The following is a 12284-nucleotide window of genomic DNA, read 5'->3' as shown; positions in this document are numbered from 1 at the left end:
CTGGAGTTGTTAAAAGATGTTTCTTGCGAGAGTCTGTTCATGTAATACAAAAGTTTCTTGTTAAGAATACCAGTTCATCTTACAGCAATCGGATATCCTCCTTACTTGATGCATCTAACAATTGTTGAGAGGCTAGCGCTCCTTGAAGAAAACATAAACAGATTGCATTGGGGAAAGCGCAGAAAGAATATTAGAACAAAGCAGAAAGAATATTCAAGACTGAATCACGAGTATGTGTCTCCCTTTTTCTTGGGCTTTTCCTCTCTGAAGAAGCACATGTATGTAAAAACTGCCACCATCAGCACTGAGCCAGCAACTGCGAGGATGATGGGGAACATGAACGAAGGTGGCTCTGCCAGTTGACCAGTGCGTTTCCCATCAGCACCAATGTGACCACTGTCAATGACTTTCCCGGATGCATCGACTGAGGGCGCGTCCTGCGGAGAAATCGCGCTCATCACAGCAGCAGCTGGATCAACGCTGTCAAGATCTGATCTTGCTAAGCTGGCCTGTGCAGATCTCTTGTTCTTATCACTCTGCTGCGAAAGATGATGCAGCTTCAACTCGGCAATCGTATTGACATCCGTTGCTCGCTCTTGCAGTCCTGTCCTAAGGGCTGACTTGGAGACTTGGGACGGGGACGCCTTAACAAGATGGACACTCACGCACATCACCAAAACCAGCAGCAGCTGACATACTCCAGAGGAACCCTGCGAATCAAGCCGTCACAATAAAATTTCATACATCATCTATTTACAAATGACTGTGAGCAAAAATTCATAGCACTTGCACATGATGCACTTCTCATAGGCTGTCGTTGGAAGCACGTACGAAGGAACGCGGACAGAAGAGAAGAATCAAGGAAGAGCGCATAGATCACAAATAATTGAGATCGTTGCATTTGGCAATCATGCGGGAGAACCAAAAAGAGTGACAAGGATAGGATGACAGGACAGACCAGTATGTGGTCAAACATTTCGTACAGAAGGAGGAGCGTGAAGCTCGCATGATCGGTTTCGGTGAGCAATAGAAGAAGAAGGCATGCCACATTACAATTGTTCACACAGCTTGCTACCCCGCCCGACCCCGCCCCCTCTTGTCCTTCATCGTTTCCTTGCTTACCTCCCTTATGCCGCTTCCAATCACCATCCTGGCCTGCTCCTCGAAATAGCAAAACCCACAGACCCGCCTCCCCGCTCTGACAACCCGGTCGGGCCCCGGCCCTGCCCCCGGCCGGCACTACAGAGCTGACTACCTTGGAAGGACTGGCCTTGGCGTTAATCAAGTCACGACGTGATCATGAGGCTCGCTCGTACTGATTTTTAACTTAACTTTGATGAGTAAAGGATCGAGAGGTGATTGGCCCGATGGCACCCCGTGCAAGGGCCGGAGACTCGGAATTAGAGGTCAGAGGGGTGGGGGTACTTCGCAGTAGATAGAGGGGGTGGAAGGACGGTACGATATGAGGCCGAGAAAAGGTGTAGGATCGCAGGACCGAGCCGCCGGAATTTTGCTGACCTGACCGAGTGTGGTTCAAAGTCACGTCCCCCATGGGGCGGATCCACGGGCAACCGGTCCTCCGGGGTATAATTGACCACCCCCTACCCCAAACAACGGATGTTAGAGACCCCTCCTGTCATCCCCAAGTGCTTGTAGAGCTAAACCCGGTCCCTCTGTACCCTACCTCAGAGATTCAACACAAATCTTTGACCCTACCAACCGAATTCCTCCAGATCCATGGATAAAACTACCCCTACTGAAGCCTACCCCACCCAATGTCGAATTCAAAGGCGTTGGTGATAGGGGGAACAGGAACATCACGTCCCTTCACTTTGTACCAGATCACGTTACCTTGGTCCAGGTAAGGGGGACGTGACAGGTTTTTTTAAGTCGTTTGGACCTCTACATCTACAAGATACGATGACCTCGTTTGCAGTCAGTCAGTGAGCTACTACCGTCCTCTCCGTCCTCTGGCCTCCCCTGTACCTTGGCACCTCGGCTCTTCCCAACCCGTGACTGGTCCCCTCAGCTTTACCGTTGCGTCCCCTCCTCTGTTTGTTCGCTCTTCCTTGTTCAATCCTCCGTACCCCACAGTGCTCTCATTGCTTGCATTGACCAGTCTCTCTCCATCAACCTGATTCTGAAGGGCGAACAACGCCCCATCACGTCTTCTAAGTTGCACTTGGATTGGTCTCTATAATGAGCAATCCGATTGCTTCTTTGGCGTTCTCAAACGCTGCCCAGCGCCATGACAATGTGAGTCGAATAAGCAGACTGGTGTGATGATGACTAACTGGTTGAATCAGGGAAGTGCGACGTCGGAAAGCGTGGACGAAGATGAAGGTCACAGGGCTTCCGACAGCATACGTGTCTTGATTGATGCAGGAAATTCTTCTGTTAGTTTGCAAGAGTTGCTCCGTCCCGGTGTACAAACAAGGTACGCGCAGCTCGAGCTCATGGAGCTTGCCAAGTCTATAGTAGGACACCGGCAAGGACCATGTTTTGTTACTCTCAAGGATGTCACAATAGAAGGGAAAGCAAAAGTTATGATGATCGAGTTTCAAACAGTTGCAACAGCTGCATTGTCCATGGTCACCTCCTTGTTTCGCAAGTCGCAGAGATTTTGTACAAAGCATATCCTTACCCATGTCACCACAGCCTTCGCCCCTGCCAAGATCTGCTTGCTGATTGGCCCCCCCCAAAGTGGAAAGACGACCTTGCTCAAGTACATTGCGGAGCGGCTTGACAGCGGCTTGACGTCGAGAGGAGATCTGTCGTTCAATGGGGTTCATCCCCACCCCTCCATCATGCCCAGGATCGTAGCATACACTCCCCAGCTGGATGATCACACGCCAGCCTTGACCGTCCAGCAGACTCTCAACTTCGCGTTCGATTGCACAGCCTCTCGACATGTTCGAGGGATGGCAAAACAAAATGGTCTAGCTCCCAAGAGCACCAAGGAGGAAGGAGGCGATCCTCGCAACAAAGTTAACATCATCATGGACTACTGCGGTCTAGACAACTGCAAGAACACAGTAGCAGGCAGTGATACTCTGCGAGGACTCTCTGGCGGTGAGAAGAGAAGACTGACTATCGCTGAGCAGTTGGTCGGCACCTCCCTTGTGAACTGTATGGATGAGATCACGACTGGACTGGACTCAGCCGCTGCTCATGACATTGTGGAATCTCTCGCGAATGCCTGCCATGTCTTCGACAAGACAACGGTCATCTCCCTGCTGCAGCCACCACCGGAAGTTGTCAACCTCTTTGATGAGATTCTCTTGCTCGGTCCCAATGGCGTTCTCCTTTACCACGGGCCAGTGTCCGATGCTGAGTCATACTTTGAAGAAGAGTTTGGATTCAAGAAGCCTGGAAACCTTCCTCTAGCTGACTTCCTTGTCACCCTGTGCACAGATGAGGTCACTCAGTACTGGTCGACGTTCAACTCCGACGACGTCCCGACGCCAATGGAGATGGCGGAGAGGTGGAAGCGTTCGAGGATCTTCAAGCAGTACATCAAGCCGAGGTTTCACGAGGCTGTGAACCATGGGCGGTGTAAGGAATCAAACACTGTGAACCAGATGCCCTGGATCACTCCCTTTGGAGCCACGTATAAGACGCTTTTGAAGGCTTGCTTCCATCGATCCTTCAGGATCCTTCTTGGCGACAGAGTGCTTGTTCGCAGCATAATCATCCAAAGGCTGATCCAAGGCATCATCATCGGCACAATCTTTTGGCAGACAACCAAGGATGGGATGAAGGTGCCGATGTTGTTCTTGCTGTCCTCCATGTTGTCCATGAGCAACGTGTACATGGTGAACCTCGCGATCATGAAGAGGCCGATCTTTTACAAGCTTAGGGACTCTGGTTTCTATCCAACATGGATCTATGCCATGTCTGAGTTCATCTCGGAGCTCCCATTGCAGTGCCTTGAAGTCTGTATCGTCGGATTCATCGCCTTCTTCTTCGTCGGGTTTCAGACTTCCACGTTTCCCACCTTTGTGGTGGCTCTCTTGCTTATCTGCCTGGCTTTCGTTTCCATCTACAAAGCGATCGCTGCCAACTCCCGCAGCCCGTCAGGAGCCCAGGGCCTCGCCATCGGCTTCATCGCCTTCTCCATGTGCTTCTCCGGCTACATCGTGACCAAGGGAAGCATCCCGGACTACTTCATCTGGATCTACTGGATGCTCCCCTTTCCGTGGGTCCTTCGCATCTTGGCCATCAATGAGTTCATGTCTCCGGGTAGGAACGGCGTGTACGACTCGCTCGTGGGCCCATCGAAGCAGCGACTGGGTGACATGTACCTTCAGACCTTCTCTATCCCCGTCGACAAGATCTGGATCCCCTTGGGTTTCATCTACCTCTTGGCGATCATCGTGCTCTTCCAGCTGCTGTACGCGTTTGGCCTTCACTTCCGACGGCTCGAGTGCGAGCTGCCTATCATCGTGTTGGACAAGGACAAGGAAAAGACGGAGAAACCAGGAGACGCGACCTTGGATCCTGTGTTTGAGAGGGATGCGATGTTCGAGGACGCCGAGCAGAACAGCAAGAAGGCCTTCACTGCGTTGAGAAGCATCTCCATAGTGCCGCCGGAGGTTTCGCTGTCCTTGAAGAACTTGTGCTACACCGTCACCATCCCCGCCCCCAAGGACTCAGGGGCGAAGAAGATGGACAAGATCCTCATCAACAACATCTACGCGCACTTCGAGCCTGGAACGATCACAGCACTGATGGGGTCATCGGGAGCTGGCAAGACGACCCTGATGGATGTCATTGCTGGAAGGAAGACGTCAGGGAAGATTGAGGGCGAAATCCTCGTCAACGGGCACAAGCAGGAGCTCTCAACCTTCGCTCGTATCAGCGGGTATGTGGAGCAGACGGACCTTCACATCGGGAGCCTCACGGTGAGCCAACGGCCGTGGGTCTCGTCGGCTTGAGCTGATTTGTTGTGCCTGCAGGTTCTCGAGGCCCTTAGGTTCTCTGCTCTCCACCGCCTTCCTCCAGAGCTTTCCAGCGACGAGAAGGAGATCGTCGTGCAGGTGCGTGTCCTCATCTCGTCCGACGTCGCTGACTTGCGAGGCTCCAGGCTGTTGCTGACCTAGTTGAGCTCCGTCCCGTCCTCAACAAGACGATAGGAGGCAAGGGCATCGGCTTGTCGCTAGAGCAGCGCAAGCGAGTGACCATTGGGGTGGAGATGGCAGCGAACCCGAGCATCCTCTTCCTCGACGAGCCAACCTCAGGGCTCGACTCGCGAGCTGCGAAGATGGTGATGAACGTGCTGCGTCGTATCACTGAGACTGGTCGGACAGTCATCTGCACCGTCCACCAGCCGTCCAAGGAGATCTTCTCGATGTTCGACCACCTCCTGCTCCTCAAGAAGGGAGGCTGGATGGTCTACAATGGTGACCTGGGCCCCACGAGGCAGGAGGAGGGGCATGATGGTCTGGTGTACACAGCGAGGAACATGGTCGACTATTTTGAGAACTGCTCTCCCCTCGCGCCCAAGATGCGGCCGGAGATGAACCCCGCCGAGTACATGCTCGACATCGTCGGCGCTGGTCTGGGGACGCATGCGGATCGAGGCGACAATGTGGACTTTGTGAGGCTCTTCGAGGAGTCGGAGATGGCCAAGGGGATGAAGCGGAAGCTGGAGAGCTTGTCGCAGGGGGAGAAACTTCACTTTTCAAGTCGCTATGCCACGGGCTTCGCGACGCAGCTCTACTTCTCGACGAGGAGGTGGGCGTCTTGTCACTGGCGCAACGTGGGATACAACCTCCACCGCATGATCGTCGTGACCATCATCGCCCTCCTCTTCTCGCTCAACATGGTCAACCAAAAGCTCTCCGATGTGACCGACCAGTCAAAACTCCAGTCGTTCAACGGCATCTTGTTCGCCGGTGTCTTCTTCACCGCTGCTGTACAGACCAACATGGCCGTTCAGGTTCTCGGGGAGGTCAAGGTCGTCTACTACAAGGAGCTGGCTGCTGGCATGTACACTCCCTTCGCTTACATCTTCGGGCTCACGGTGGTAGAGATTCCCTGGCTCATCGCCGTCACTGCTCTCCACATGATCATCTTCTACCCGCTTGTAGGGCTCTGGACGGCCCCGAGTTACATCGCCATGTACGCGGTTACTGTCTTCCTCCTCTGCACAGTCTTCTGCTTCTGGGGTCAGATGCTTGCGGCCCTCACCCCCAGCACGCAGGCAGCAGCGCTGATAGCTGGGCCGACGGTGGGGATCATGGTGCTCTTCAGTGGGTTCTTCGTGCCCGGCTCGCTTATTCCGTATCCTTGGAAGATCTTCTACTATATCTTCCCCGCCAAGTACGGCATCAAGGCCGCCATGCCCAAGCAGTTCTACTGCAGCATGAGCTGCCTGGCTGAGTCGCAAGACCCTTCCAACCGCTTCAACTGCAACGAGCTCAACGTCACGTCGCTGGCTCGGCCTCCCTTCAACGCTGACGGCCCTGGCTGCAGCCTCCTCTATGACCTGACGGGACAGGTGCAGCAGATGAAGGGAGCAGCATGGACGGCCAAGAACTTGGGGGCGAGTGGGATTCACCGGATGACAGTGTGGGACTACTGGAGCATCACGACTGACTCCAACATCACCGACGTGCCGCTCTACATCGGAGTGCTCGCCATCTTCATCTTCGTCTTCCGCTTCTTCACCTACCTCGCGCTCAAGTACCTCAAGCACATCAACCGATGAGCCTTCTACCGTAGCTTTGTTCTCTTGGAATATGTTGTTGTTCTCTTGGAATATGTTGTTTGTTGAAAATGTGTTTGTTATTTTTTGAATGATAGCCTCTTTGTATGCTACCTCACTCACTCCTACATTGAGCTCGCACCCTTGCGCGACCCTGGCGGCGCTGGCTCACCACGCGCTCACTCGGCCCTGTCCCAGGACATCCTTTCCTCTTCCTCGTGAGCCTTTTACAGCCTCGTCCCTTCCCTTCGCTCGCCATCAAAGGCAGGAACTTGAAGGCGCAAGAGAGGAGCTCAGACTCTTCATGTTCGACCTCCTAAGTAGCAAGAGGGGGGGTTATGAACGCGCTGATCCTGCCGACCGCTCTCCCTGGTCCTCATCCCGCCACGTCATCTTCATTGCCTTCCACCTTCGTTGCTAACCATCTCCTTACCTTCTTCACCTTCACCGTGCCTGTTCCGCCTTGCCGGCATTCTTGACATCTCCAAATTTATCATCGAAGCCTTTCACTCCTTGTATCCTTAATACACCCCCCGGTCATTATTACACTGAAACAACTCACCGTTTCTATTCCATTCATCAAACACTTTGTCTATTCTAGTCCCCACACATTCTATTCATCATAATCTCTTGTGCATTGTTGATCTCTTTCATTAGCTCTGATACTCCTCGCGGTTTTCTGTTTTCTTTGAATTCGCTTTCATCAATCGTTGACGTCATCCAACGAGTGTTGATTTCAGTCCCAGCCCGCTGGCAAACAGAGCCTGCCTCAGGTTGACATAGCTATGTAATGGAGGGGGCAGCAATTATTCAATACTTGTTCACTTTTCCTTTTGGGGCAGCGCAGAAATCGGACAGCCCGGTCATCTGGAGCGGAAGATGCTGGGGATGGGAGCGGGGAGGAGGAGGAGAGGAGGAGAGGAGGGAGCAAAAGATAGGGGGAGGGAGAGAGGAGAGGAGGAGAAGAGGGAGGAAGAGAGAGGGGGATGATGCCTCGAGGACGAACAGGATTTTTTTCAGCATTGCCCCCCTTATCTTCCCATCGTCCGGAAGAGGTACAACTACGAGACAGGCGAGGACAGCAGATGAGAGGCGAGGGGAAAGAGAAAGAGGGACGGGGAAACACCGTTATACTCGTATCGCAATACATCTAGATAGTGTCATCAGGTCTCACCCTCTAACTTCATGTTTGAGCTGTACTAGTCGTTTCACATGGGCTGACGGGAGCTTGCCGCTCTTCACAGATGAATCTTACCGCCCACGGACTATCGCTGGCGCAGAGAGGATGAGGAGGTCGGGTGGGTTGAACATCAGCAGCTCTGCCTCCCGTCTCGCGGACGACCCGCGAGGACGGAGCAAAAGTCCTGGGGGACTGCGCAACTGGAGAAATGCAGAGCATGAGGGCTCGAGGAATGGCAGTGGCCACTTCCTCTCCCCGAGCATGCCGGCGAGGGAGCAGGACGCGGCCATCCTGCAGTCTGTGTCAGGAGATGACGTGAAGATCCGGCAGGGGAAGGCGCTTTTGAAGCCTTCGGAGATCAGGAACAGAACCCCTGGGAAGAAACGGCAGAAGGACTGGGGAGAATGTCCACTGACCTTCGACAAGATCAAGGAGCCCGTGCGAGCTATGGATGGCAACGTGTACGAGCGATGGGCGATCAAGAAGTGGCTAGAGGAGAACGGAAACCGATCTCCACTCACCAACGTCGTGATCGACCCGACTCTGACTCCCCTGCAAGACAGCGATGAAGGGACGGTGAAAGGATCCCGCTTCGTCTCGTCGCCCCCCAGGGATAAGGACGGAGTCAAGACTGAGATCAACACGGTCCTCAACACCGTCAGGTGAGCGAGAGGTCTGGTTGCCCCTCCTCTCCCTCACCCCTCACAGGGATGTCGTCAACGTCGACGAGTCTCTCTACACAGACGTCGAGCCCGTGAGCGGCAAGCAGGATGCGACCCCAACCAGAGGTCTGTCGCTTCTTTACACGTGAAGACTCACTGAGTTCACCTCTCGTCAGCTCCTCTTCCCCGTGCTGCCTCTGCATCTCCCGCACCAGCTCCTGCTCCCTCTCCTGCTCCAGCTCCAGCTCCCGCTCCTGCTCCAGCACCTTCAGCAACTCCACTTCTTCGCGCCGAGTCTCTTCCGTCTGCTGGACCTGCCCACACTCCGTCTGGTGGCGAAGGTCAAGACGACGCAGGGAACAGGAACAAGATGATTGCTGAGATCATGCGCGATACGTCCTTGACGATGGCGGTGAATCGACTCGCCTACGAGGTTGCTGGTGGACTCACTGAAAGCTGCAGGAGAAGAATGCAAAGATACAGGACATCCGAGCCGGCAAGTTGAAGCCCAGCGCACCGGACGGAGCAGCGACGAGTGAGAGAGAGAAGGTGAGGACTGGACATCTGGCTAGCGGAGGGTCACAGAGCTCTCTGAACCCTGAGAGCAGGCAGAAAGAGTTGACAAGAGTCAACAGCCTCAGGTCATCAGCCCCAACGAGGTGACCCGCTCCCCACTTGCTCCCTGCTCTGCCTCCCTTGCCCCCTTCCTCCCTTGCTCTGAATCCTCTTCTACCTTCCCTCACGGTCTCATCTCTTCTCATCCTTCAAACCCTTCAACAGGTTCACATCCCGACGACGAAAACTTCACCTCCTGGTGCTCCCAAAGTTCTGTCGCACCGCAAACCTGTTCAGGCAGAGACCGAGGAGAGGAGGGGGGAGGAAAAGGACGTCAAGACACCTGCTTCCAGCAACCCGAGCAGAGGCATGCCAAAGGAGGAGGTCGAGAGAACAGCTCTGCAAACAGACGAGGTGCGAAGAGGGGAGAGAAGAGTCCACGTCAGATGACAGGAGGAGCAGGGTGGCAACGGTGCAGACAAGGTCGGAGTTGGCATTACGTTCGGGCAGTTCCACAAGGGCAGCCTGCATCGAGGGGCCCTCTACGTGAAGCACCTGCAGGACGGGAGCTCAGCTCATGAGAGCGGCAAGATTCGTGTCGGGGATGTGCTGAGCATGGTGGACGGGAAGGACGTCTACCGCAGCTCCGTTGACTTGATTCAGAGCTCTGTGCTCGGACCAGGTTAGGAGCAAGAGATTGAGACAGTGGGCGTGAGGGTGAAACGGGAGAGAAGAGTGGAGGGGCAGGCAGGAGAGAATGAGGGAGGACGAGGACGAGGACGAGGACGAGGAGAGTGGTGACTTTTCTGGGCAGTCGGTACGTCTGTAGAGCTGGTTTTCAAGCGCCACACAGCTGGGGCCGACCTGGGCAATCAAGAGTTCGAGGACATGGAGACAATCATATCTCGCCTCATCCGCCGGCCTCCAGCTCCGGGCCAGCAGTTCGGGATAGTAGAAGAGACGAGGAAAGGGAGGAAAGCAGAGGAGCCAGAGGCGAAGGCCTCCCCTCACTCTAGCAAGGTGAGCTTGGGGAGGAGCGGAGGAGGTATGACCGCGTGACAGGCGGCGGCCAAACCTCCTCCTCCCAAGCCACGTGGGAGCGACACGACAGTGGTGCACACCATGGTGACGAGAGGAGGTGGAGGGTGACGAGGGTGACGAGGGAGGCAGGAGAGGAAGAAAGTGGAGCTGATGCAGAGGCACTCGCTGCATGCGGAGCTGAACCAGTCGCTGGAGATCAGGTCGGAGAAACCTCCCTTCACGCTCTTCGGAAAGGAGGTGACAAGCTCGTCCTCTCCCTCCTGCCGCTGCTGACAAGTCGTCAAGAACTCGATGGTCACGTGGATGCTCGAGTCAAATCACTTCCTTGACCTCTCCATCCGCTGCTCCTCCAACGAGGTTGAGCCCCCTGCCTCCCCTTGCATGATCCCCTGCTCCTCGCTGACTCCTCCGCTAGCTCGTCTGGGCTCATCGAGTGGTGCTGGCTGCCTCGAGTCCCTTCATCCGCCATGCCCTTTGTCAGGTAGGAGGGGGGGCAGGAGCAGGAGCAGGAGCGAGAGCAGGAGCAGGAGCAGGAGCAGGAGCAGGAGCAGGAGCAGGAGGATGGAAGGGAGGAGGGAAGGGAGGAGGGTGAATCCTTTGCAGAAGAGGAGTCAAATCAATCTCTACACCCTCGTTGAGGTACTTCAAGTCTTCGATCTCGTCAGACGCTCACGGGCCGTTAGGACGCGGGAAGTCACACGGAGATGGTGCTGCATGACTGCCCGCGGAAGGAGGTGGAGGCGATCGTTCACTTCCTCTACCACGGGCGGCTCCTTGTCTCCAACGCCTGGGAGCTTATCGATCTCTTCCTCGTCTCCAACAGCCTCGAGGTGCGATGTAGATGGGGGGGGGGGGGGGGGCAGGGAGAGGGGGGAGGAATAGCGAAGGTGGTAGGGGAAGGGATGGGGAAAGGAGAAGAAGAGAGTTTTGTGTGAGGCAGCAAGCAGACTAGATAGCACTTTGAGAAAGTCAGCAAGATATGCAGAGGTAGGGCACCAGGAAGAGAACTTGTAGCTTGTAGTGAGGGGGGAAATTTCCTCACAGGAGCGACGGAGCTGACGCAGCAGCACGCAGTTCGAGTGTGTTCAGGAGGCGTCAGAGGACGGTCTCATCGCTATGATCACCATAGCCACCTGGTAGACATATCTCCCTCGTCTCTCTGTCTCCTCTCCTCCTGTCTCCCTTGTCTCCCTGTCTCCCCTCCTCCCTCCTCTCCTCCCTCCCCGCCATCTCCTCACCGTGACGGCAACAGCTGCGAGCTGCTGGAACTCAGCTCCAAGTTGGGGAGCGCCCGGGTGGTGGAGAGCTGCCGGCAGCATGTGGTGAACAACTTCGAGGAGGTTTCGAGGAGCTCCTCCTTCTTGCGGCTGGACGAGAAGACCCTCGAGAGTTTCTTGCAGAGGTAAAATTGATCCCTGCCCCTCGACGCCCCTCCGTTGGTCTTCTCCCTCCTCCTCCTTCTCCTTCTGCTCCTTCCCCCCCCCCCCTCCCCCTTTTCGTTTCCTTCCTGCTTGCTCTCTGTGCCCCTTATTGACGGAGTGACAGCGAGCAACTGGTGGCAAGGGGGGAGGAAGTGGTCTACGAGGCGCTTGTTCGATGGATCCTGAGGCAGTCCGAGGGGAGGGATGGCGAGCCGCTGCGAGGAGAGAAGCTTTTCCGCCACATCCGCTTCGCTACCATGAGCTCTTCCTACCTTCAAGACATCGCCCGCAGCGACCTGATCGCCCGCAGCTCGAGGCTCCGCTCCTACATCCAAGAGGTGAGTCTTCCTTCTCCCCCGCCTGAAGAGAAGAGAGGAGGAAGGGGAGACGGGAGGTTAGAGGAGAATGGAGGAGAAAGAGGACCACAGTCAACAGAAGTGGATATAGCAGATGTAGGTAGAAGGAGGAGGAGAAGGAGCAGGAGCAGGAGGAGGAGGGGTCAAAGCTCCCTGAGTCATCTCTGCTCCTTCTTACAAGCTCATCGTCCAGGCTCTCGCTCTCAAAAAGTCTGGAGCGCAAGCCCAGGCAAGACCATTTGTGGGCGACAAAGATGCCTCCCCGGCTAAGTCCGACAAGGTGAACAAGGGCGAGCAGGGAGAAATAGCAGAGAATGAAGAGAGACGAGGCAGGGAGAGGAGGGGAGGAGGAGGGAGGGA

At 55.3% G+C, this 12284-nt stretch overlaps 3 protein-coding genes across 3 annotated transcripts in view; 2 read left to right on the top strand and 1 right to left on the bottom strand.

Moving 5' to 3' along the window:
• Window positions 1-37: 37 nt before the first annotated feature.
• Window positions 38-1156, bottom strand: GUITHDRAFT_149892 (hypothetical protein). Its single transcript, XM_005841805.1, has 2 exons — window positions 1123-1156; window positions 38-710 (listed from the first exon to the last, which is right to left on the bottom strand). Exons 1-2 carry the CDS (start codon window positions 1147-1149, stop codon window positions 225-227), a joined length of 513 nt encoding a protein of 170 aa, XP_005841862.1. The 5' UTR covers window positions 1150-1156; the 3' UTR covers window positions 38-224.
• An 843-nt stretch (window positions 1157-1999) lies between these two features.
• Window positions 2000-6821, top strand: GUITHDRAFT_91458 (hypothetical protein). The gene is made up of 4 exons (XM_005841804.1): window positions 2000-2256; window positions 2307-4904; window positions 4959-5039; window positions 5087-6821. Exons 1-4 carry the CDS (start codon window positions 2200-2202, stop codon window positions 6710-6712), a joined length of 4362 nt encoding a protein of 1453 aa, XP_005841861.1. The 5' UTR covers window positions 2000-2199; the 3' UTR covers window positions 6713-6821.
• Window positions 6822-7994: 1173 nt separating this feature from the next.
• Window positions 7995-12284, top strand: part of GUITHDRAFT_99531 (hypothetical protein) — a gene marked incomplete at both ends in the record, with an annotated part of 4674 nt that continues 384 nt past the window's right edge. Inside the window, 17 exons of the mRNA XM_005841803.1 lie at window positions 7995-8551; window positions 8598-8677; window positions 8728-8963; window positions 9014-9100; window positions 9160-9210; window positions 9332-9520; window positions 9569-9788; window positions 9921-10126; window positions 10169-10231; window positions 10277-10384; window positions 10433-10504; window positions 10563-10628; window positions 10831-10977; window positions 11222-11283; window positions 11400-11549; window positions 11693-11906; window positions 12118-12204. Of these exons, the coding sequence (XP_005841860.1) occupies window positions 7995-8551; window positions 8598-8677; window positions 8728-8963; window positions 9014-9100; window positions 9160-9210; window positions 9332-9520; window positions 9569-9788; window positions 9921-10126; window positions 10169-10231; window positions 10277-10384; window positions 10433-10504; window positions 10563-10628; window positions 10831-10977; window positions 11222-11283; window positions 11400-11549; window positions 11693-11906; window positions 12118-12204 (2595 nt within the window). The remainder of the gene's footprint in view (window positions 8552-8597; window positions 8678-8727; window positions 8964-9013; window positions 9101-9159; window positions 9211-9331; window positions 9521-9568; window positions 9789-9920; window positions 10127-10168; window positions 10232-10276; window positions 10385-10432; window positions 10505-10562; window positions 10629-10830; window positions 10978-11221; window positions 11284-11399; window positions 11550-11692; window positions 11907-12117; window positions 12205-12284) is intronic.

Source organism: Guillardia theta (assembly GCF_000315625.1).
Source record: "Guillardia theta CCMP2712 unplaced genomic scaffold GUITHscaffold_2, whole genome shotgun sequence".
In the NCBI taxonomy this organism is placed as follows: domain Eukaryota; class Cryptophyceae; order Pyrenomonadales; family Geminigeraceae; genus Guillardia; species Guillardia theta.
This window is presented reverse-complemented; position numbering and strand designations above follow the sequence as displayed.